General features: G+C 48.3%; 1 protein-coding gene across 1 annotated transcript in view; it reads right to left on the bottom strand.

Annotated features, from left to right (window-relative positions):
* Positions 1–21,434, bottom strand: part of nup155 (nucleoporin 155) — a 425,601-nt gene that overhangs the window by 17,736 nt on the left and 386,431 nt on the right. Inside the window, exons 32-34 of the mRNA XM_078215282.1 lie at positions 13,767–13,887; positions 13,570–13,680; positions 9,289–9,425 (exon numbers count right to left, since the gene is read on the bottom strand). Coding sequence (XP_078071408.1) covers positions 9,289–9,425; positions 13,570–13,680; positions 13,767–13,887 — 369 coding nt within the window. The remainder of the gene's footprint in view (positions 1–9,288; positions 9,426–13,569; positions 13,681–13,766; positions 13,888–21,434) is intronic.

Here is a 21,434-nt window from a genome sequence, read left to right on the forward strand (position 1 = left end):
CATAAGACATAGGAGCGGAAGTAAGGCCATTCGGCCCATCGAGTCCACTCCACCATTCAATCATGGTTGATTTCAACTCCATTTACCCGCTCTCTCCCCATAGCCCTTAATTCCTCGAGAAATCAAGAATTTATCAATTTCTGTCTTGAAGACGCTCAACGTCTCGGCCTCCACAGCCCTCTGTGGCAATGAATTCCACAGACCCACCACTCTCTGGCTGAAGAAATTTCTCCTCATCTCTGTTCTAAAGTGACTCCCTTTTATTCTAAGGCTGTGCCCCCGCGTCCTAGTCTCCCCTGCTAATGGAAACAACTTCCCTACGTCCATCCTATCTAAGCCGTTCATTATCTTGTAAGTTTCTATCAGATCTCCCCTCAACCTCCTAAACTCCAATGAATATAATCCCACGATCCTCAGACGTTCATCGTATGTCAGGCCTACCATTCCTGGGATCATCCGTGTGAATCTCCGCTGGACCCGCTCCAGTGCCAGTATGTCCTTCCTGAGGTGTGGGGCCCAAAATTGCTCACAGTACTCCAAATGGGGCCTAACCAGTGCTTTATAAAGCCTCAGAAGTACATCCCTGCTTTTGTATTCCAAGCCTCTTGAGATAAATGACAACATTACATTTGCTTTCTTAATTACGGACTCAACCTGCAAGTTTACCTTTAGAGAATCCTGGACTAGGACTCCCAAGTCCCTTTGCACTTTAGCATTATGAATTTTGTCACCGTTTGGAAAATAGTCCATGCCTCTATTCTTTTTTCCAAAGTGTACGACCTCGCACTTGCCCACGTTGAATTTCATCAGCCACTTCTTGGACCACTCTCCTAAACTGTCTAAATCTTTCTGCAGCCTCCCCACCTCCTCAATACTACCTGCCCCTCCACCTATCTTTGTATCATCGGCAAACTTGGCCAGAATGCCCCCAGTCCCGTCATCTAGATCGTTAATATATAAAGAGAACAGCTGTGGCCCCAACACTGAACCCTGCGGGACACCACTTGTCACCGGTTGCCATTCTGAGAAAGAACCTTTTATCCCAACTCTCTGCCTTCTGTCTGACAGCCAATCGTCAATCCATGTTAGTACCTTGCCTCGAATACCATGGGCCCTTATTTTACTCAGCAGTCTCCCGTGAGGCACCTTGTCAAAGGCCTTTTGGAAGTCAAGATAGATAACATCCATTGGCTCTCCTTGGTCTAACCTATTTGTTATCTCTTCAAAGAACTCTAACAGGTTTGTCAGGCACGACCTCCCCTTACTAAATCCATGCTGACTTGTCCTAATCCGACCCAGCACTTCCAAGAATTTAGAAATCTCATCCTTAATGATGGATTCTAGAATTTTGCCAACAACTGAGGTTAGGCTAATTGGCCTATAATTTTCCATCTTTTTTCTTGTTCCCTTCTTGAACAGTGGGGTTACAACAGCGATTTTCCAATCCTCTGGGACTTTCCCTGACTCCAGTGACTTTTGAAAGATCATAACTAACGCCTCCACTATTTCTTCAGCTATCTCCTTTAGAACTCTAGGATGTAGCCCATCTGGGCCCGGAGATTTATCAATTTTCAGACCTTTTAGTTTCTCTAGCACTTTCTCCTTTGTGATGGCAACCATATTCAACTCTGCCCCCTGACTTTCCTGAATTGTTGGGATATTACTTGTGTCTTCTACTGTGAAGACTGACGCAAAGTACTTATTAAGTTCCTCAGCTATTTCCCTGTCTCCCATCACTAGATTACCAGCGTCATTTTGGAGCGGCCCAATGTCTACTTTTGCCTCCCGTTTGTTTTTAATGTATTTAAAGAAACTTTTACTATCATTCCTAATGTTACTGGCTAGCCTACCTTCATATTTGATCCTCTCCTTCCTTATTTCTCTCTTTGTTATCCTCTGTTTGTTTTTATAGCCTTCCCAATCTTCTGACTTCCCACTACTCTTTGCCACATTATAGGCTCTCTCTTTTGCCTTGATGCATTCCCTGACTTCCTTTGTCAGCCATGGCTGCCTAATCCCCCCTCTGATAACCTTTCTTTTGTTTGGGATGAACCTCTGCACTGTGTCCTCAATTACTCCCAGAAACTCCTGCCATTGCTGTTCTACTGTCTTTCCCACTAGGCTCTGCTTCCAGTCGATTTTTGTCAGTTCCTCCCTCATGCGCCTGTAATTACCTTTATTTAACTGTAGAACCTTCACATCTGATTCTGCCTTCCTTCTTTCAAATTGCAGACTGAATTCTACCATATTATGATCACTGCTTCCTAAGTGTTCCCTTACTTTAAGATCTTTTATCACGTCTGGCTCATTACATAACACTAAGTCCAGAATAGCCTGTTCCCTCGTGGGCTCCATCACAAGCTGTTCCAAAAAGCCATCCTGTAAACATTCAATGAATTCCCTTTCTTTGGGTCCACTGGCAACATTATTTACCCAGTCCACCTGCATATTGAAATCCCCCATGATCACTGTGACCTTGCCTTTCTGACATGCCCTTTCTATTTCGTGGTGCATTTTGTGCCCCTGGTCCTGACCACTGTCAGGAGGCCTGTACATAACTCCCATTATGGTTTTTTTGCCTTTGTGGTTCCTCAACTCTACCCACACAGACTCCACATCGTCTGACCCTATGTCGTTTAGTGCTATTGATTTAATTTCATTTCTAATTAACAAGGCAACCCCGCCCCCTCTACCCACCTCTCTGTCTTTTCGATAGGTTGTGAATCCCTGGATGTTTAACTGCCAGTCCTGAACCCCCTGCAACCACGTCTCTGTGATGCCTACCACATCATACCTGCCAGTCACAATCTGGGCCACAAGCTCATCTACCTTGTTCCGGACACTGCGGGCATTTAAATATAGCACCTTTAATTCCCTATTGACCGTCCCTTTTTGTTTTCGTAGTGTGGTGGACCTTGGTTTACTGAGCCTTTCCAGACACTGTGTCATATTTTGTGAGATGGGGACTATCGTAACCTCTCCTGAGTGCTGTCTTTTCGTGATTTTTTGTAATCCTAAGCAGCTTCCCACTGATTCCTTCACCTCTTGGTTCCCTGACTTTCCCTTCCCCCCCAATCTCTAGTTTAAAGTCCTATTGACCACCCCATTTACTCTCTTCGCCAGAACACTGATCCCAGCTCGGTCCAGGTGGAGACCATCCCAACGGTATAGGTCCCCCCTGCCCCAAAACTGATGCCAGTGTCCCATGAAAAAGAACCCCTCTTTCCCACACCACTCTTTCAGCCACGTGTTAACTTCCCTTATTCTTGCCTCCCTATGCCAATTTGCACGTGGCTCGGGCAGTAATCCGGAGATTATGACCCTTGAGGACCTGTTTTTTAATTTGAATCCTAGCTCTTTATAATCTCTAAACAGGTCCTCTTTCCTAGACTTGCCTATGTTGTTGGTACCAACATGGACCACAACAACTGGATCCTCCCCCTCCCTCTCCAGTATCCTTTCAAGCCGGTCAGAGATGTCCCGCACCCTAGCACCGGGCAGGCAACATACCATGCGGGACACTCTATCCTGCTCACAAAGGATCCTATCTATCCCCCTGATAATAGAATCCCCTACAACTACAACTTGCCTATTTACTTCCTCCCCTTGAATGGCCTGCTGAACCATGGTGCCTTTCCATCCACCACCACCCTCTGTCTTCGATCAGACAGCCAGTTACCTATCCAATCGGCCAACTTTCCCTCTATCCCACACCTCCTCACTTTCATCATAAGCCGACCATGGGGGACCTTATCAAACGCCTTACTAAAATCCATGTATATGACATCAACTGCCCTACCTTCATCAACACACTTAGTTACCTCCTCAAAAAATTCTATCAAATTTGTGAGGCACGACCTGCCCTTCACGAATCCGTGCTGACTATCCCGGATTAATCCGCATCTTTCTAAATGGTCGTAAATCCCATCTCTAAGGACCTTTTCCATCAATTTACCAACCACCGAAATAAGACTAACCGGTCTATAATTACCAGGGTCATTTCTATTCACTTTCTTAAACAGAGGAACAACATTCGCCACTCTCCAGTCCTCTGGCACCATCCCCGTGGACAGCGAGGACCCAAAGATCAAAGCCAAAGGCTCTGCAATCTCATCCCTTGCCTCCCAAAGAATCCTAGGATATATTTCATCAGGCCCAGGGGACTTATCGACCTTCAGTTTATTCAAAACTGCCAGTACATCCTCCCTCTGAACAACTATTTCCTCCAGCCTATTAGCCTGTCACACCTTCTCTTCCTCAAAAACATGGCCCCTCTCCTTGGTGAACACTGAAGAAAAGTATTCATTCATCACTTCGCCTATCTCTACTGACTCCATACACAAGTTCCCACTACTGTCCTTGACCGGCCCTAACCTCACCCTGGTCATTCTTTTATTCCTCACATAAGAGTAAAAAGCCTTAGGGTTTTCTTTGATCCGACCCGCCAAGGACTTCTCGTGTCCCCTCCTAGCTCTCCTAAGCCCCTTTTTCAGCTCATTCCTTGCTAACTTGTAACCCTCAATCGAGCCATCTGAACCTTGTTTCCTCATCCCTACATAAGCTTCCCTCTTTCTTTTCACAAGACATTCCACCTCTTTCGTGAACCATGGTTCCCTCACTCGGCCATTTCCTCCCTGCCTGACAGGGACATACCTATCAAGGACACCCAGTATTTGTTCCTTGAAAAAGTTCCACTTTTCATTAGTTCCTTTCCCTGACAGTTTCTGTTCCCAACTTATGCCCCCTAATTCTTGCCTAATCGCATCATAATTACCTCTCCCCCAATTGTAAACCTTGCCCTGCCGTACGGTCCTATCCCTCTCCATTGCAATAACAAAAGACACCGAATTGTGGTCACTATCTCCAAAGTGCTCTCCCACAACCAAATCTAACACTTGGCCCGGTTCATTTCCCAGTACCAAATCCAATGTGGCCTCACCTCTTGTCGGCCTATCCACATATTGTGTCAGGAAACCCTCCTGCACACACTGCGCAAAAACTGCCCCATCCGAACTATTTGACCTACAAAGGTTCCAATCAATATTTGGAAAGTTAAAGTCCCCCATGACAACTACCCTGTGACCCCTACACATATCCATAATCTGCTTAGCAATTTCTTCCTCCACATCTCTATTACTATTTGGGGGCCTATAGTAAACTCCTAACAACGTGACCGCTCCTTTCCTTTATCTAACCTCAGCTCATATTACCTCAGTGTGCAGATCTCCCTCGAAGTGCCTTTCCGCAGCCATTAAACTATCCTTGATTAACAATGCCACTCATCCACCTCTTTTACCAGCTTCCCGACACTTTCTGAAACATCTATACCCCGGAACGTCCAACAACCATTCCTGTCCTTGTTCTACCCACGTCTCCGTAATGGCCACAACATCGTAGTCCCAAGTACCAATCCACGCCCCAAGTTCATCTACCTTGTTCCGGATGCTCCTTGCATTGAAGTAGACACACTTCAATCCACCTTCCTGTCTACCGGTACCCACCCTTGACCCTGATACCTTCCCCAATACCTCACCACCCTCACTGACTTCTGGACTGCAACTCCTTTTCCCACTCCCCTGACAAGGGGGCATAACTATAGGGTTCATGGTGGGGAGATATAGGAAGGATATCAGAGGTAGGTTCTTTACACAGGTTGGGGTGTGGAATGGACTGCCTGCAGTGATCGTGGAGTCAGACACTTCAGGAACATTTAAGTGGTTATTGGATAGGCACATGGAGCACACCAGGATGATAGGGAGTGGGATAGCTTGATCTTGGTTTCAGATCAAGCGCAACATCGTGGGCCGAAGGGCCTGTTCTGTGCTGTACTGTTCTATGTTCTTTTTACAACAACCTGAGGTCCCTAGCTGCTTTAAGAAGACAACCATCATCCTTTGAAAAGCTAATCATGGCACGAATCAATTCCAGCTTTCAGGACTACCTGGATACACTGCAGTTTGCCAACGACCGCAACAGGTCCACAGCAGACGCTATCTCCCTGGCCCTGCACTCAACCCTGGAACACCTAGATAACAAAGACACCTATGTCAAGACTCCTATTCATCGACTACAGCTCAGCCTTTAACACCATTATTCCCACAAAACTCATCTCCAAAGTCCGTGGCCTGGGCCTCGGCACCTCCATCTGCGACTGGATCCTGAACTTCCTAACTCACAGACCACAATCAGTAAGGATAGGCAACAACACCTCCTCCACGATCATCCTCAACACAGGTGCCCCACAAGGCTGTGTTCTCAGCCCCCTACTATACTCCTTATATGCCTATGACTGTGTGGCCAAATTTCCTTCCAACTCTATTTTCAAGTTTGCTGACGACATCATCATAGAACATTACAGCGCAGTACAGGCCCTGCGGCCCTCATATTGCGCCGACCAGTGAAACCAATCTAAAGCCCCTCTAATCTACACTTTTCCAATATCATCCATATGTTTATCCAATAACCATTTGAATGCCCTTAACGTTGACGAGTCCACTACTGCTGCAGGCAGGGCATTCCACGCCCTTACTACTCTCTGAGTAAAGAACCTACATCTGACATCTGTCCTATATCTATCACCCCTCAATTTAAAGCTATGTCCCTCGTGCTGGCTATCACCATCCGAGGAAAAAGGCTCTCACTATCCACCCTATCTAATCCTCTGATCATCTTGTATGCCTCTATTAAAGTCATCTCTTAACCTTCTTCTCTCTAATGAAAACAACCTTAAGTCCCTCAGCCTTTCCTCATAAGACCTTCCCACCATACCAGGCAACATCCTGGTAAATCCCCTCTGCACCCTTTCCAACACTTCCACATCTTTCCTATAATACGGCGACCAGAACTGTATGCAATACTCCAAATGCGGCCGCACCAGAGTTTTGTACATCTTTTGTACATCTGCAGCATGACCTCGTGGCTCCAAAACTCAATCCCTCTACCAATAAAAGCTAACACACCATACGCCTTCTTATCAACCCTATCAACCTGGGTGCCAACTTTCAGGGATCTATGCACATGGACACCCAGATCCCTCTGTTCATCCACACTACCAAGTATCTTACCATTAGCCCAGTACTCTGTATTCCTGTTACTCCTTCCAAAGTGAATCACCTCACACTTTTCCGCATTAAACTCCATTTGCCACCCCTCAGCCCAGCTCTGCAGCTTATATATATCCCTCTGTAACCTGCCACTTCCCTCCGCACTGTCCACAACTCCACCGACTTTAGTGTCATCCGCAAATTTACTAATCCATCCTTTTACGCCCTCATCCAGGTCATTAATAAAAAAGACAAACAGCAGTGGCCCCAAAACAGATCCTTGCGGTACACCTATAGTAACTGAACTCCAGGATGAATATTTCCCATCAACCACCACCCTCTGTTTTCTTACAGCTAGCCAATTCCTGATCCAAACCACTAAATCACCCTCAATCCCATGTGTCCGTATTTTCTGCAAAAGCTTACCATGGGGAACCTTATCAAACGCTTTGCTGAAATCCATATACACCACATCAACCACTTTACCCTCATCCACCTCTTGGGTCACCTTCTCAAAGAACTCAATAAGGTTTGTGAGGCACGACCTACCCTTCACAAAACCGTGCTGACTATCCCTAATCAAATTATTCCTGTCTCGGTGATTATAAATCCTATCCCTTATAATCCTTTCCAATACTTTGCCCACAACAGAAGTAAGGCTCACTGGTCTATAATTACCAGGGTTGTCCCTACTCCTCTTCTTGAACAAGGGGACAACATTTGCTATCCTCCAGTCTTCTGGCACTGTTCCTGTAGACAATGACGACACAAAGATCAAAGCCAAAGGCTCTGCAATCTCCTCTCTAGCCTCCCAGAGAATCCTAGGATAAATCCCATCCGGCCCAGGGGACTTATCTATTTTTACCCTTTCCAGAATTGCTAACACCTCCTCCTTATGAGCCTCAATCCCGTCCAGTCCAACAGCCTGCATCTCAGTACGCCCCTCGACAACACTGTCCCTCTCCAGTGTGAATACCGACGAAAAATATTCATTTAGTGCCTCTCCTATCTCTTCAGACTCCACGCACAACTTCCCACTACTGTCCTTGACTGGCCCTAATCTTACCCTAGTCATTCTTTTCATAGTGGGTCAGATCTCAAACAGTGATGAGACAGAGCGCAGGAATGAGATAGAGAATCTGGTGAACTGGTGCGGTGACAATAATCTCTCCCTCAATGTCAACAAAATGAAGGTGATTGTCACTGACTTCAGGAAGCGTAAAGGAGAACATGCTCGTCGACATCAACGTGGACAAAGTAGAAAGGGTCGAGAGCTTCAAGTTTTTAGGTGTCCAGATCACCAACAACCTGTCCTGGTCCCCCCATGCTGACACTATAGTTAAGAAAGCCCACCAACGCTTCTACTTTCTCAAAAGACTAAGGAAATCTGGCATGTCCGCTATGACTTTCACCAACCTTTACAGGTGCTCCATAGAAAGCATTCTTTATGGTTGTATCACAGCTTGGTATGGGCTCCTGCTCTGCGAAGACCGCAAGGAACTACAAAATGTTGTGAACGTCACCCAATCCATCACGCAAACCAGCCTCCCATCCATTGACTCTGTCTACACTTCCCGCTGCCTCGGAAAAGCAGCCAGCATAATTAAGGACCCCACGCACCCTGGACATTCTCTCTTCCACCTTCTTCCGTCGGGAAAAAGGTACAAAAGTCTGAGGTCAGGTACCAACCGACTCAAAAACAGCTTCTTCCCTGCTGCTGTCAGACTTTTGAATGGACCTACCTCGCATTAAGTTGAGTTTTCTCTACACCCTAGCTATGACTTTAACACTACGTTCTGCACTCTCTCGTTTCCTTCTCTATGAACGGTATGCTGTCTGTATAGCGGGCAAGAAACAATACTTTTCACTGTATACCATTACATGTGACAATAATAAATCAAATCAAATATATGGATGAGCACTTGAAATATCATAACACTCAAGGATATGGGACAAGTGCAAGAAAATGAGATTAGTGTGCCTTTAGCGGTAGATATTGTAAGTACAGACTCAATGGGCCAAAGGGCATTTTCTGCACATCTTTACTCAATGACCCACACACCCACTCACACGTACTCTCACCCACACATACACGCTCACTCCCATCCACACTCTCTCACCTACACACAGACACACAAGCTCACCTCATTGGGGGTTAACATGTAACACGATAACATTGACAGGAGATAAGCTGAGACATTCATACAGATTCAGAGCTCTGAACACTTCAACTTTTCACCCTTACCCGTGTTTTGAAGAGTTGATTATACACCTCCAGCAGTCTGGGTAGAGAAATTCCTATTTCTTGCATGGTGAAGGTCACAAAGCCGGTGTCCCAGTTAAGCACACAGGACTGCTGCTCCAGGTACTGGACCAGAAATTCTAGATAAGGAACAAGAGCAACCTCATGCATATCCACATGACTCTACCCCACACAGGTCACTTTCTTCAATTCTCCAGCTCTGCAAGCTTGATGTTTGCTTCTGGTCATTGAGGACACAGGCCCACTGTCACTTCCTACTTCCCTCACACCCCCTCCATCTCTCCTTTGCCCTCCTCTTCCCTCAACTCCTTCCCCACTCCCCTTCTCTATCCCCCCATTCCTCCCCACTCTCCCTCCTCTTCCCTTGCCTACTCCGCAATCCCCCTCCTCCTCATCCCGATTCCTTTGATTAACGTGACTCTGGTCCCTGTTGTCAGCTGTTTAAATCTCACACTTGGCCGCATACATCGCTGTGAAACTGCATCTAACCATGTGAGGTACGGAAGATGATGAATGTCAAAAGGGACATTCATCATAAATTGTCTCAAAAGAGAATGGGGATGAGAAAAATATCAGCCATGATTGAATGGCGGAGCAGACTCGATGAGCCGGGTGGCCTAATTCTGCTCCTATGTCTTATGGACAAGGCAGAAATCATGCTTTAGAAACATAGAAACAAAGAAAACTACAGCACAAAACAGGCCCTTCGGCCCCACAAGTTGCGCCGAACATATCCCTACCTTTTAGGCCTACCTATAACCCTCCATCCTATTAAGTCCCATGTACTCATCCAGGAGTCTCTTAAAAGACTTAGAAGCAAACAAAGGAGTTTGCCTCCACCACCACTGACGGCAGCCGATTCCACTCGCCCACCACCCTCTGTGTGAAAAACTTACCCCTAACATTTCCCCTGTACCTACCTCCCAGCACCTGAAACCTGTGTCCTCTCGTAGCAGCCATTTCCACCCTGGGAAAAAGCCTCTGAGAGTCCACCCGATCTATGCCTCTCAACATCTGATATACCTCTATTATGTCTCCTCTCATCCTACGTCTCTCCGAGGAGAAAAGACCGAGCTCCCTCAGCCTATCCTCATAAGGCATGCCACTCAATCCAGGCAACATCCTTGTAAATCTCCTCTGCAGCCTTTCAATCTTTTCCACATCCTTCCTGTAATGAGGCGACCAGAACTGAGCACAGTACTCCAAGTGGGGTCTGATGAGGGTCTTATATAGCTGCATCATTATCCCCGGACTCCTAAACTCAATCCCTTGATTGATAAAGGCCAGCACACCATACGCCTTCTTAACCACCTCCTCCACCTGCGGGGCCGATTTCAGAGTCCTATGGACCCGGACCCCAAGGTCCTTCTGATCCTCTACAGTACTAAGAGTCTTTCCCTTTATATTGTACTCCTTCATCCCATTTGACCTGCCAAAATGGACCACTACGCGTTGATCTGGGTTGAAGTCCATCTGCCATTTGTTCGCCCAGTCTTGCATCCTATCTCTGTCCCTCTGTAACCTCTGACATCCCTCCAGACTATCCACAACCCGACCAACGTTCGTGTCGTCGGCAAACTTACCAACCCATCCCTCCACTTCCTCATCCAGGTCATTTATGAAAATGACAAACAGCAAGAGTCCCAGAACAGATCCCTGGGGCACACCACTGGCGACCGACCTCCATTTAGAAAAAGACCCATCTATACACACTCTCTGCCTCCTTTGGGCAAGCCAGTTCTGGATCCACAGGGCAGCAGCCCCTTGGATCCCATGCCCTCTCATTTTTGATAAAATCCATATAAACCACATCTACCGCCTTCCCTTCGTTAATGTGTTTAGTCACATTTTCGATGAACTCCACCAGGCTCGTAAGGCACGATCTGCCCTTGACAAAGCCATGCTGAGTATTCTTGAGCATACTAAACCTCTCTAAATGCTCATATATCCTGTCCCTCAGGATCTTCTCCATCAGTTTACCAACCACTGAGGTTAGACTCACCGGTCGGTAATTTCCTGGGCTATCCCTATTCCCCTTCTTGAAAATAGGAACCACATCCGCAATCCTCCGGCACCTCTCCCGTCTCCATCGACGACGCAAAGATCATCGCCAGAGGATCTGCAATCTCTTCCCTCGCCTCCCACAGTAACCTGGGGTACATCCCATCCTGACCCGGCGACTTATCTATCTTGATGCTATTCAAAGATTCCAGCACAGCCTCTTTCTTAAAGTCCACATACTCAATCCTTTCAGTCCACCGCACGCCCGCAGTACATCCACCCAGGTCTTTCTCCTCTGTGAAAACCGAGGCAAAATACTCATTGAGCACCTCTGCCATTTCTACTGGTTCCGTACAGACTTTCCCACCTTCACCTTTTATAGGCCCTATTCCTTCACGTCTTATCCTTTTACTCTTCACATATTTATAGAACGCCTTAGGGTTCTCCTTAATCCTAACTGCCAGGGCCTTCTCGTGACCCCCTTCTGGCTCTCCTAATTTCCTTCTTTAGTCCCTTCCTACAAGCCGTATACTCTTCTAAATCCCTATCTTCGCCAAGCTCTCTGAGCCTTTTGTCTGCTTTCCTTTTCTTCTCGACAGCTTTCGTGCACCACGGTTCCTTTAACTGAACAACACCTCCCTGTCTGCTCGGAACGTTGTCCTGTAGAACTCTGGACAGACATTCCTTGAAAAACTGCCACCTCTCTTCAGTACATTTCCCCGAGAATACCTCCTTCCAATTTACTCCTCTAATTTGTTGTCTAATGTCTTCATATTTCCCCTTACTCCATATAAACACTTTCCGAGCTAACCACTCTGCTACCGTGCCGCCCGGGGTGCAGGGAGGGGGGGGAGGGGGGCGGCGGCTGGGGTGCAGTGGCAGCGGCCAGGGTGCAGGGACGGAGGGGGGGTTGGGCAGGGAGGGGGCAGCCGGGGTGCAGGGAGGGAGGGGGGGGGGGGGGGGGGGGGGCTGCCAGGGTGCAGGGAGGGGGGTGCAGCTGGTGTGCAGGGAAGTAGGGGGGGGGTGCAGGGAGGGAGGATGGGGCGGCGGCTGGGGTGCAGGGAGGGCGGGGGGGGGGAGAGGACAGCCGGGGTGCAGGGAAGGGGGGTTGGCGGCCGTGGTGCAGGGTGGGGGTGGCGGGGTGCAGGGAGGGAGGGGGTGCGGCCGGCGTGTGCAGGCAGGGGGGGGGGGGGGGGGGGGGGGGGGGGGGGTGCAGGGAGGGAGGGGGGTTGGGCGGTGGCTGGGGTGCAGGGAGGGGGCGGCCGAGGTGCACGGAAAGGGGGGGGGGGGGGGGGAGAGAATGGCTGGGGTGCAGGGAGGGAGGGGGAGGCGGCCAGGGTGCAGGGAGGGAGGGAGGGGGGGCGGGGCAGCCGGGGTGCAGGGGGGAGGGGGGCCGCGGTGCAGGGGGGGAAGCGGCCGTGGGGCAGGAGAGGCGGCAGGTAGAGGGGGTGGGGGGGTGGGGGGGCTGGTAAACGAAGGGAGCGGTTGGGAAAGGAAAGGCTGGAAGGAGAGTGAGGGATAAGGAATCTCCCTGGAGATGTTGCCTGGATTCAGTGGCATGCCTTATGAGGATAGGCTGAGGGAGCTTGGTCTTTTCTCCTTGGAGAGACGTAGGATGAGAGGAGACCTAATAGAGGTGTACAAGATGTTGAGAGACATAGATCGGGTGGACTCTCAGAGGCTTTTTCCCAGGGTGGAAATGGCTGCGACGAGAGGACACAGGTTTAAGGTGCTGGGGGGTAGGTACAGGGGAGATGTTAGGGGGAAGTTTTTCACACACAGGGTGGTGGGCGAGTGGAACAGGCTGCCATCAATGGTGGTGGAGGCAAACTCAATCGGGTCATTTAAGAGACTCCTGGATGAGTACATGGGACTTAATAGGATGGAGGGTTATAGGTAGGCCTAAAAGGTAGGGATATGTTCGGCACAACTTGTGGGGCCGAAGGGCCTGTTTTGTTCTGTAGTTTTTCTATGTTTCTATACATTCCATCTGTACTGTGACTGACGGGGAGGGGGGGGGCGGGGGGCTGAGAGAATGGGCGGTGCAGGAGAGGGGGTCGGGGGGGCTGGTAAATGAAGGAAGAGGTAGGGAAAGAAAAGTCTGGAAGGAGAGTGGGGATAAGGAATCTCCCTGGAGATATATTCCATCTGTACTGTGCCTGACAGGGAGGGGGGTGGGGGGAGGCGGCCAGGGTGTAGGAAGGGGAGTTGGCCGGGGTGCAGGGAGGGGGGGGCGGCCGGGGTGCAATGGAACATACGTACCAAGTGGGAAATAGCGTGGAGTCCCAGCGTAAAGTTTTCCCAGAGACACAAGTTTCATACTCAGGGTCTGCATCCGATCCATAGAACTCATCAACCTGCTGTCACACAATTCTGAAAAATAATAATTGATTACATCAGAGAAACAAGCAAAGAAAAGCACAGAAAGGAAGATGATTAGACTTCCACATATCACTCACCTTTCTCAATGATTTCTTGCCAAAGGGTTTGTACAAGGATGGTGTCGGAATGGCCTGCACAGTGGATGATGGCCAGCTTACACTCTGAGAGACGGAAATGATCGGCAAACTCTCCATACAACTGCAGAGGCAGAAGGGAATCCCAGTATCAGATTAACATTCATAGAACATAGAACATTACAGCGCAGAACAGGCCCTTCGGCCCACGATGTTGCACCGACCAGTTAAAAAAAAAACTGTGACCCTCCAACCTAAACCAATTTCTTTTCGTCCATGAACCTATCTACGGATCTCTTAAACGCCCCCAAACTAGGCGCATTTACTACTGATGCTGGCAGGGCATTCCAATCCCTCACCACCCTCTGGGTAAAGAACCTACCCCTGACATCGGTTCTATAACTACCCCCCCTCAATTTAAAGCCATGCCCCCTCGTGCTGGATTTCTCCATCAGAGGAAAAAGGCTATCACTATCCACCCTATCTAAACCTCTAATCATCTTATATGTTTCAATAAGATCCCCTCTTAGCCGCCGCCTTTCCAGCGAAAACAATCCCAAATCCCTCAGCCTCTCCTCATAGGATCTCCCCTCCATACCAGGCAACATCCTGGTAAACCTCCTCTGCACCCTCTCCAAAGCCTCCACATCCTTCCTGTAATGTGGGGACCAGAACTGCACACAGTACTCCAAGTGCGGCCGCACCAGAGTTGTGTACAGTTGCAACATAACGCTACGACTCCTAAATTCAATCCCCCTACCAATAAACGCCAAGACACCATATGCCTTCTTAACAACCTTATCTACTTGATTCCCAACTTTCAGGGATCTATGCACACATACACCTAGATCCCTCTGCTCCTCCACACTATTCAAAGTCCTCCCGTTAGCCCTATACTCAACACATCTGTTATTCCTACCAAAGTGAATTACCTCACACTTCTCAGCATTTGTCTTGTTGTGGGTCGACAAATACACGGCAGGTGTGACTAGCGGGGCACCGCAGGGATCAGTGTTTGGGCTCCATAATTCATTATGATCACGGCTGATCCTCAAATTCAATCCCCTGATTCTGCTCCCCCGCCCCCCCGCCATGATCCCTTTAGCCCCAAGAGCTATATCTTGAAATCAGACAATGTTTTGGCCTACTTTCTGTGGTAGTGAATTCCACACATTCACCACCCTCTGGGTGAAGAAATTTCTCCTCACCTCAGTTCTAAAAGGTTTACCCCTTATCCTCAAACTATGACCCCTAGTTCTGGACCCCCCCCCCCCCCCCCGCCCGAGATTCCGGAGTCGTCTCCCCAGATTGGAAAATTGCTCATGTCACTCCACTTTTATAAGGGTAAAAGAGGAAAATCAGGAAATTACAGATCAGTTATCCTGACATCAGTGATGGGGAAATTATTGGACTTTGTAATCAACGATAGGGTAACTGATCACCTTGTGAGATTCTCAAGCTCAAGATCACTCCCCGAGTCTATCAATATCCCTTTGCAATTTTAGGCTATCATCTACACTGTCCACAATGCTGCCTAACTTTGTGTCATCAGCAAATGTAGATGTGACTGCCATTATCCAAGTCATTAATAAATATCTTCAATAATTGAGGCCCGACCTCTGATTCTTGTGGGACACCACTAGTCACAGCTGCCAATTTGAATACCTACCCATTATCTGTACATTCTGTCACCATTTTCCAGCCAGGAATCTGCCCTCAATGCTGTGGGCTTCTATCGTAGTTAGCAGTTTTATATGTAGGACTAGCAAATGCTTCTGGAGGTTCATATCAACAATATCCATAGATATTTCCCTGTCCACTACCTCAGTCACCTTTTCAAAACATTCAGCGCTCTTTATCATGACTGAACTACCTGTCATGGACCCATGCTGGCTCACCCTGATTAACTGATAATTTGAGAGGTGACCAGTTACCCTACCCTTGATTACAGACTCCAATAATTTCCCCAGCACTAATATCAGGATAACTGGTCTGTAATTCCCTGGTTTTCATCTTCCACCCATAAAAAGTGGAATGACAGGCAATTTTCCAAACTAGAGGGACAACTCTGGAATCTCAGGAACTCTGAAAGATCATGGGTGGCATGGTGATTAGCACTGCTGCTTCACAGCACCAGGGACTCGGGTCCGATTCTCGCCTTGGGTGTCTGTGTGGAGTTTGCACGTTCTCCCTGTGTCTGCGTGGGTTTCCTTCGGGTGCTCCAGTTTCTACCACAGTCCAAAGATGTGCAGGTTAGATGGATTGACCGTGCTGAATTGCTTCTTAATGTCCAAAGATGTGTAGGTTGGGGATTAGCGGGATAAATGCGTGGGGTACGGGTATATGGCAAGGGGTGGGACTGGGTAAAGATGCTCTGCTGGAGAGTTGGCGCAGATTCAACAGGCCGAATGGCCTCCTCCTGCACTGCAGCAATTCTATCACTCCATGATTATAGTTAGGACATCTATAATGTGTTCCCCCACTTCCTTTGACACCTTCCGATGGAAACCGTCAGGTTCTGGGGATTTGTCACTCTTTGGTTCCATTAATTTGCTCATTATCAATGTTTTACTTACATAAATGGTACACAATCCCAGTCCCAATCCACTATTAATTTCCTCGAGACTTCCTGCCATTTCCCCCCAGTCATTGACAATGTCCCCACTTTTGGTCCTTAATGGACCAACATTTCTACTGACCACCTACTTTCCCTTTACGTAAATATAAAATTTCTTCTTAGGTAATGTGGTTGACTCTTAAATGCCCTCTGAAATGGCCTGGCAAGCCACTCAGTTCAAGGGTAATAAGGGATGGCCAATAAATGCTGGCCCAGCCAGAGACACCCACATCCTGTGAAAGGAGTTAAAAAACAGGTTAAGAGTTGGTTAGGATTATAGGAATCTCATAGAAAGGTCGATAAGGTCCCCCATGCAAGGCTACGAGAGGACACAGGTTTAAGGTGCTGGGGGGTAGGTACAGAGGAGATGTCAGGGGTAAGTTTTTCACTCAGAGGGTGGTGGGTGAGTGGAATCGGCTGACGTCGGTGGTGGTGGAGGCAAACTCGTTGGGGTCTTTTAAGAGACTTCTGGATGAGTACATGGGATTTAATGGGATTGAGGGCTATAGATAGGCCTAGAGGTAGGGATATGATCAGCGCAACTTGTGGGCCGAAGGGCCTGTTTGTGCTGTGGCTTTCTATGTTCTATGTTCTAGAAAAAATGAGAGGGCATGGGATCCAAGGGGCTGCTGCCCTGTGGATCCAGAACTGGCTTGCCCAAAGGAGGCAGAGAGTGTGTATAGATGGGTCTTTTTCTAAATGGAGGTCGGTCGCCAGTGGTGTGCCCCAGGGATCTGTTCTGGGACTCTTGCTGTTTGTCATTTTCATAAATGACCTGGATGAGGAAGTGGAGGGATGGGTTGGTAAGTTTGCCGACGACACGAACGTTGGTCGGGTTGTGGATAGTCTGGAGGGATGTCAGAGGTTACAGAGGGACAGAGATAGGATGCAAGACTGGGCGGACAAATGGCAGATGGACTTCAACCCAGATCAACGCGTAGTGGTCCATTTTGGCAGGTCAAATGGGATGAAGGAGTACAATATAAAGGGAAAGACTCTTAGTACGGTAGAGGATCAGAAGGACCTTGGGGTCCGGGTCCATAGGACTCTAAAATCGGCCCTGCAGGTGGAGGAGGTGGTTAAGAAGGCGTATGGTGTGCTGGCCTTTATCAATCGAGGGATTGATAAAGGCCTGTTCCACAGGACCAGGCTGAGGAGAAGGCAGTTGGTTTGTTCACTACATTTATTTATTTATTTTAAGTTAAATTTGTGTAAAAAAATCGGAGGTTATTTTTTTAAAACAGGAAGTGGGCCCAGCAGGAGTCTGGGAAGGTTTTTGGAGGGTTTAAAAGTAGGCCGCACTTTTGAGCGGGCAGCGTCGTTAGCGGGCAGCAGAGTGAGCAGGAGGCAGAGTGAAAGCTGTAGGGCTTTGGCTCACAGGGCTTGGGTGAGTTAATTCATTTTTTGCTGTTTCTACCTGGTACTGGCAAGGTATCTAGAGAGGATGGGTGTGAAGGCAGTGCAATGTTCCTCTTGCACTATGTTCGAGGTGAGGGACGACGTCAGTGTCCCTGCTGATTATACCTGTGAGAAGTGCATCCATCTGCAGCTCCTCCAAAACCGTGTAAGGGAACTGGAGCTGGAGTTGGAGGAACTTAGGATCATTAGGGATGCAGAGATGGCCATAGACAGAAGCTTCAGGGATACAGTTACTCCGCGGAATGAAAATAGATGGGTGACGGTGAGAGGGGCTGGGAAGAAGCAGTCGGTGCAGGGATCCCCTGTGGTCGTTCCCCTTAGCAATAAGTATTCCGCTTTGGATACGGTTGAGGGGGACGACATACCAGTGGTGAGCCGCAGTGAGAGGATCTCCGGCACTGAGTCCGTCCCTGTGGCTCAGGAGGGTAAGGAGGAGAGCGGGAGGGCAATAGTTATTGGGGACTCGTTAGTTAGAGGGATAGATAGGAGGTTCTGTGGCAGCAAAAGAGACTCGAGGATGGTTTGTTGCCTACCGGATGCCAGGGTCCGTGACGTCTCGGACCGTGTTTTCCGGATTCTTAAGGGGGAGGGGAAACAGTCACAAGTCATGGTACACATTGGTACCAACGACATAGGTAAGAGAAGGGACGGGGATTTAAAACAGGAATTTCGGGAGCTCGGCTGGAAGCTGAGAGCAAAGACAAAACATGTGGTCATCTCTGGTACGCTACCGGTGCCACGTGATAGCGAGTTGAGGAACAGGGAGAGAGTGCACTTAAACATGTGGTTGCAGGGATGGTGCAGGAGGGAGGGTTTCAGATACGTGGATAATTGGAACACGTTCTGGGGAAGGTGGGACCTCTACAAACAGGACGGGGTGCACCTGAACCAGAGGGGCACCAATATCCTGGGAGGGAAATTTGCTACGGCTCTTCAGGGGGATTTAAACTAATTTGTCAGGGGAGTGGGAAAAGGAGTTGTAGTCCGGAAGTCAGTGTTGAGGGTGGTGAGACATTGGGGAAGGTATCAAGGTCAAGGGTGGGTACCGGTAGACAGGAAGATGGGTTGAAGTGTGTCTACTTCAATGCAAGGAGCATCCGGAACAAGGTGGATGAACTTGGGGCGTGGATTGCTACTTGGGACTACGATGTTGTGGCCATTACGGAGACGTGGGTAGAACAAGGACAGGAATGGTTGTTGGACGTTCCGGGGTATAGATGTTTCAGTAAGTGTAGGGAAGCTGGTAAAAGAGGTGGAGGAGTAGCATTGTTAATCAAGGATAGTTTAACGGCTGCGGAAAAGCACTTTGAGGGGGATATGCACACTGAGGTAATATGGGCTGCAGTTAGAAACAGGAAAGGAGCGGTCACGTTGCTAGGAGTTTACTATAGGCCCCCAAATAGTAATAGAGATGTGGAGGAAGAAATTGCTAAGCAGATTATGGATACGTGTGGGGGTCACAGGGTAGTTGTCATGGGGGACTTTAACTTTCCAAATATTGATTGGAACCTTTGTAGGTCAAATAGTTTGGATGGGGCAGTTTTTGTGCAGTGTGTGCAGGAGGGTTTCCTGACACACTATGTGGATAGGCCGACAAGGGGTGAGGCCACATTGGATTTGGTACTGGGAAATGAACCGGGCCAAGTGTTAGATTTGGTTGTGGGAGAGAACTTTGGAGATAGAGACCACAATTCGGTGTCTTTTGTTATTGCAATGGAGAGGGATAGGGCCGGACGGCAGGGCAAGGCTTACAATTGGGGGAGAGGTAATTATGATGCGATTAGGCAAGAATTAGGGGGCATAAGATGGGAACAGAAACTGTCAGGGAAAGGCACTGATGAAAAGTGGAACTTTTTCAAGGAACAAATACTGGGTGTCCTTGATAGGTATGTCCCTGTCAGGCAGGGAGGAAATGGCCGAGTGAGGGAACCGTGGTTCACAAAAGAGGTGGAATGTCTTGTGAAAAGGAAGAGGGAAGCTTATGTAGGGATGAGGAAACAAGGTTCAGATGGCTCGATTGAGGGTTACAAGTTAGCAAGGAATGAGCTGAAAAAGGGGCTGAGGAGAGCTAGGAGGGGGCATGAGAAGTCCATGGCGGGTCGGATCAAGGAAAACCCCAAGGCTTTTTACTCTTATGTGAGGAATAAAAGAATGACCAGGGTGAGGTTAGGGCCGGTCAAGGACAGTGGTGGGAACTTGTGTATGGAATCAGTAGAGATAGGCGAGGTGATGAATGAATACTTTTCTTCAGTGTTCACCAAGGAGAGGGGCCATGTTTTTCAGGAAGAGAAGGTGTTACAGGCTAATAGGCTGGAGGAAATAGATGTTCGGAGGGAGGATGTCTTGGCAGTTTTGAATAAACTGAAGGTTGATAAGTCCCCTGGGCCTGATGAAATGTATCCTAGGATTCTTTGGGAGGCGAGGGATGAGATTGCAGAGCCTTTGGCTTTGATCTTTGGGTCCTCACAGTCCACGGGGATGGTGCCAGAGGACTGGAGAGTGGCAAATGTTGTTCCTCTGTTTAAGAAAGGGAATAGAAATGACCCTGGTAATTATAGACCGGTTAGTCTGACTTCGGTGGTTGGTAAATTGATGGAAAAGGTCCTTAGGGATGGGATTTACGACCATTTAGAAAGATGCGGATTAATCCGGGATAGTCAGCACGGATTTGTGAAGGGCAAATCGTGCCTCACAAATTTGATAGAATTTTTTGAGGAGGTAACTAGGTGTGTTGATGAAGGTAGGGCGGTTGATGTCATATACATGGATTTTAGTAAGGCGTTTGATAAGGTCCCCCATGGTCGGCTTATGATGAAAGTAAGGAGGTGTGGGATAGAGGGAAAGTTGGCCGATTGGATAGGTAACTGGCTATCTGATCGAAGACAGAGGGTGGTGGTGGATGGAAAATTTTCGGACTGGAGGCAGGTTGCTAGCGGAGTGCCGCAGGGATCGGTGCTTGGTCCTCTGCTCTTTGTGATTTTTATTAATGACTTAGAGGAGGGGGCTGAAGGGTGGATCAGTAAATTTGCTGATGACACCAAGATTGGTGGAGTAGTGGATGAGGTGGAGGGCTGTTGTAGGCTGCAAGGAGACATAGATAGGATGCAAAGCTGGGCTGAAAAATGGCAAATGGAGTTTAACCCTGATAAATGTGAGGTGATTCATTTTGGTAGGACTAATTTAAATGTGGATTACAGGGTCAAAGGTAGGGTTCTGAAGACTGTGGAGGAACAGAGAGATCTTGGGGTCCATATCCACAGATCTCTAAAGGTTGCCACTCAAGTGGATAGAGCTGTGAAGAAGGCATATAGTGTGTTAGCTTTTATTAACAGGGGGTTGGAGTTTAAGAGCCGTGGGGTTATGCTGCAACTGTACAGGACCTTGGTGAGACCGCATTTGGAATATTGCGTGCAGTTCTGGTCACCTCACTATAAGAAGGATGTGGAAGCGCTGGAAAGAGTGCAGAGGAGATTTACCAGGATGCTGCCTGGTTTGGAGGGTAGGTCTTATGAGGAAAGGTTGAGGGAGCTGGGGCTGTTCTCTCTGGAGCGGAGGAGATTGAGGGGAGACTTAATAGAGGTTTATAAAATGATGAAGGGGATAGATCGAGTGAACGTTCAAAGACTATTTCCTCG

The sequence above is a fragment of the Mustelus asterias genome, chromosome 6 (assembly GCF_964213995.1).
Source record: "Mustelus asterias chromosome 6, sMusAst1.hap1.1, whole genome shotgun sequence".
Lineage (NCBI taxonomy): Eukaryota > Metazoa > Chordata > Chondrichthyes > Carcharhiniformes > Triakidae > Mustelus > Mustelus asterias.